The 1912-nt window shown below is 34.4% G+C and overlaps 1 protein-coding gene across 1 annotated transcript; it reads left to right on the forward strand.

The window, feature by feature from the left end:
• Nucleotides 1-81: 81 nt before the first annotated feature.
• LOC109591988 (serine/threonine-protein kinase MRCK beta-like) lies at nucleotides 82-1856 on the forward strand (the record flags this gene model as incomplete). The annotated part of the gene is made up of 7 exons (XM_020007571.1): nucleotides 82-235; nucleotides 355-506; nucleotides 602-693; nucleotides 767-861; nucleotides 986-1112; nucleotides 1306-1377; nucleotides 1655-1856. Coding segments are annotated over exons 2-7 (680 nt in total), but the record flags the coding sequence as incomplete, so codon positions are not given.
• Nucleotides 1857-1912: the final 56 nt, after the last annotated feature.

Consider the following 1912-nt stretch of genomic DNA (forward strand, 5'->3'; position numbering starts at 1 on the left):
ATGCGTGTTTTTCCTTTATAATCCAATTGAAGTAGACATAATGTTATAGCAAAGGAAATATCATTGTATTCATCTTGTATGATGACTTTGTTTTCTGTAGTGGGAGCATCAAATTGCTGAAATCGTTCAACTTGTCTCTGATGAAAAGAACGCCCGATCATACTTGCAGACTGTTGCTAAAGGACTGGTTGAAGATGTGGAGAGCTTAAGAGCCAGCTCTTCATCCATTGGAAAAGTAAATAAACTACACTTCTTAGACATTTTGTGTACATACATGTACATGTACATGTACATACCAGTCATGTAGGGTAATCACTAACTTATAATTATTTTGCCTCTTTTTCTCTCTCGTAGCAAAAAGAAGTTTGGGTTGAAAGGAGGACGCTGAGAAGAGACAAACTTGAGAGAGTTGAGATGCAGCAGAACTTTGAGAATGAGCTGAGAGCCAAGCAAAGAGTTGAGGAAGAGCTGACGCACATAAGAACTCAACTAGCTCACACTGAAAGGTGAGAATGATTGAGATAAGTATGGAGGGGGTAGAGTTATTGATTCCATAAAAGGTTAATTACATCATAACTTATTTATTTGTTTTTATTTCCAGTGATGTTGTGCAACTCAAGGCACAGATTGAGTCACTGCAGAAAGAGAATGAGAAGCTCAACAAAGAGAATCAAAAGTATCGCATGGGATTAGGTAATCATTTTCAATGTTTGTATCATGATAATATCTAATGGTATTTGACTTACATGTACATGTACATGTATAGGGTCTCGAAATGACAGTTTTACAACTTCAATATTTCACCATCAAAGCGGGAATCAACTTGAGACTAGCACTAGAGCCGCACCTCAAAAACCCAAGGTAAAGTTACAAAATCAGAATGAAGTTTATTTTATATGAGTTCGTACCAATGTGCATTAAATAGAGTATTATTTTTGTTGTAATTTTTGTGTCATTAATTGTATTTTTTTCTCTTTATTTCCAGGTCATTACTGGGACTGAGAGGGAGGGCACTCATGAGTTGGTCGTGAGATCATTTGATTCTCCCACCAAATGTGATGCATGTACTAGCGTAATGTTTGGACTAGTGAGACAAGGAATGATGTGCAAAAGTAAGTCTTTATAATTTAATGTTAATTCATGTACATGTACATCACTTTTCTTTTATCTCTCTTTTCTCCTTCATATTCTTACCTTTCTACCTTTTCTCTCTCCCCCCTCTCTCTTTCCTTCTCTCTCTCTCCCCTCTTTCTTTTTCCCTCTCTCTTTTTCCCCTCTTTCTTTTTCCCTCTCTCTCTCTCTTAGATTGCCAGATGAGTTGTCATGTTCAATGTAAAGACAAAGTCCTTGCTACTTGCCCTCTTCCTCCTGGACAAGGTCAGTTCAAAGTTCTTATTTGGCATATACACACACAACACATCAATTGTATATAATTGGCAGCTAGTAGATCTCTTATTAATTTCCTGTTTACTGTTTTATTATTATTATTATTATATTATTACTATTAATATTATTATTATTATTATTATTATTATTATTATTATTATTATTGTTATTATTATTATTGTTATTATTATTATTTAACTTTACAATACACAGAAAATGTTTTGAATTTAATTTATTGAATTTATATATTCTATTTTTCCTATAATAGCTAAAATGCCTTCAGGTATTGATATTCACCACGGAGTGGGTACCGCTTGTGAGGGTTGGATTCAAGTCCCTAAACCTGGCGGCGTTAAGAAAGGATGGACAAGGGCTTATGCTTTCGTTTGCGACTTCAAAATATTCTGCCACGAGCCTTCGAATGATGTACACAGTCCTGCGAATGGGGTATTCAATATATTTGATATAAGGTAAGTTTAAATTACACATACATGTATATATATTAGTTCAAATTACTGTACATGTA

This window comes from Amphimedon queenslandica, unplaced genomic scaffold, assembly GCF_000090795.2.
Source record: "Amphimedon queenslandica unplaced genomic scaffold, v1.1 AMPQUscaffold_6632_Cont21412, whole genome shotgun sequence".
NCBI classification, from domain to species: domain Eukaryota; kingdom Metazoa; phylum Porifera; class Demospongiae; order Haplosclerida; family Niphatidae; genus Amphimedon; species Amphimedon queenslandica.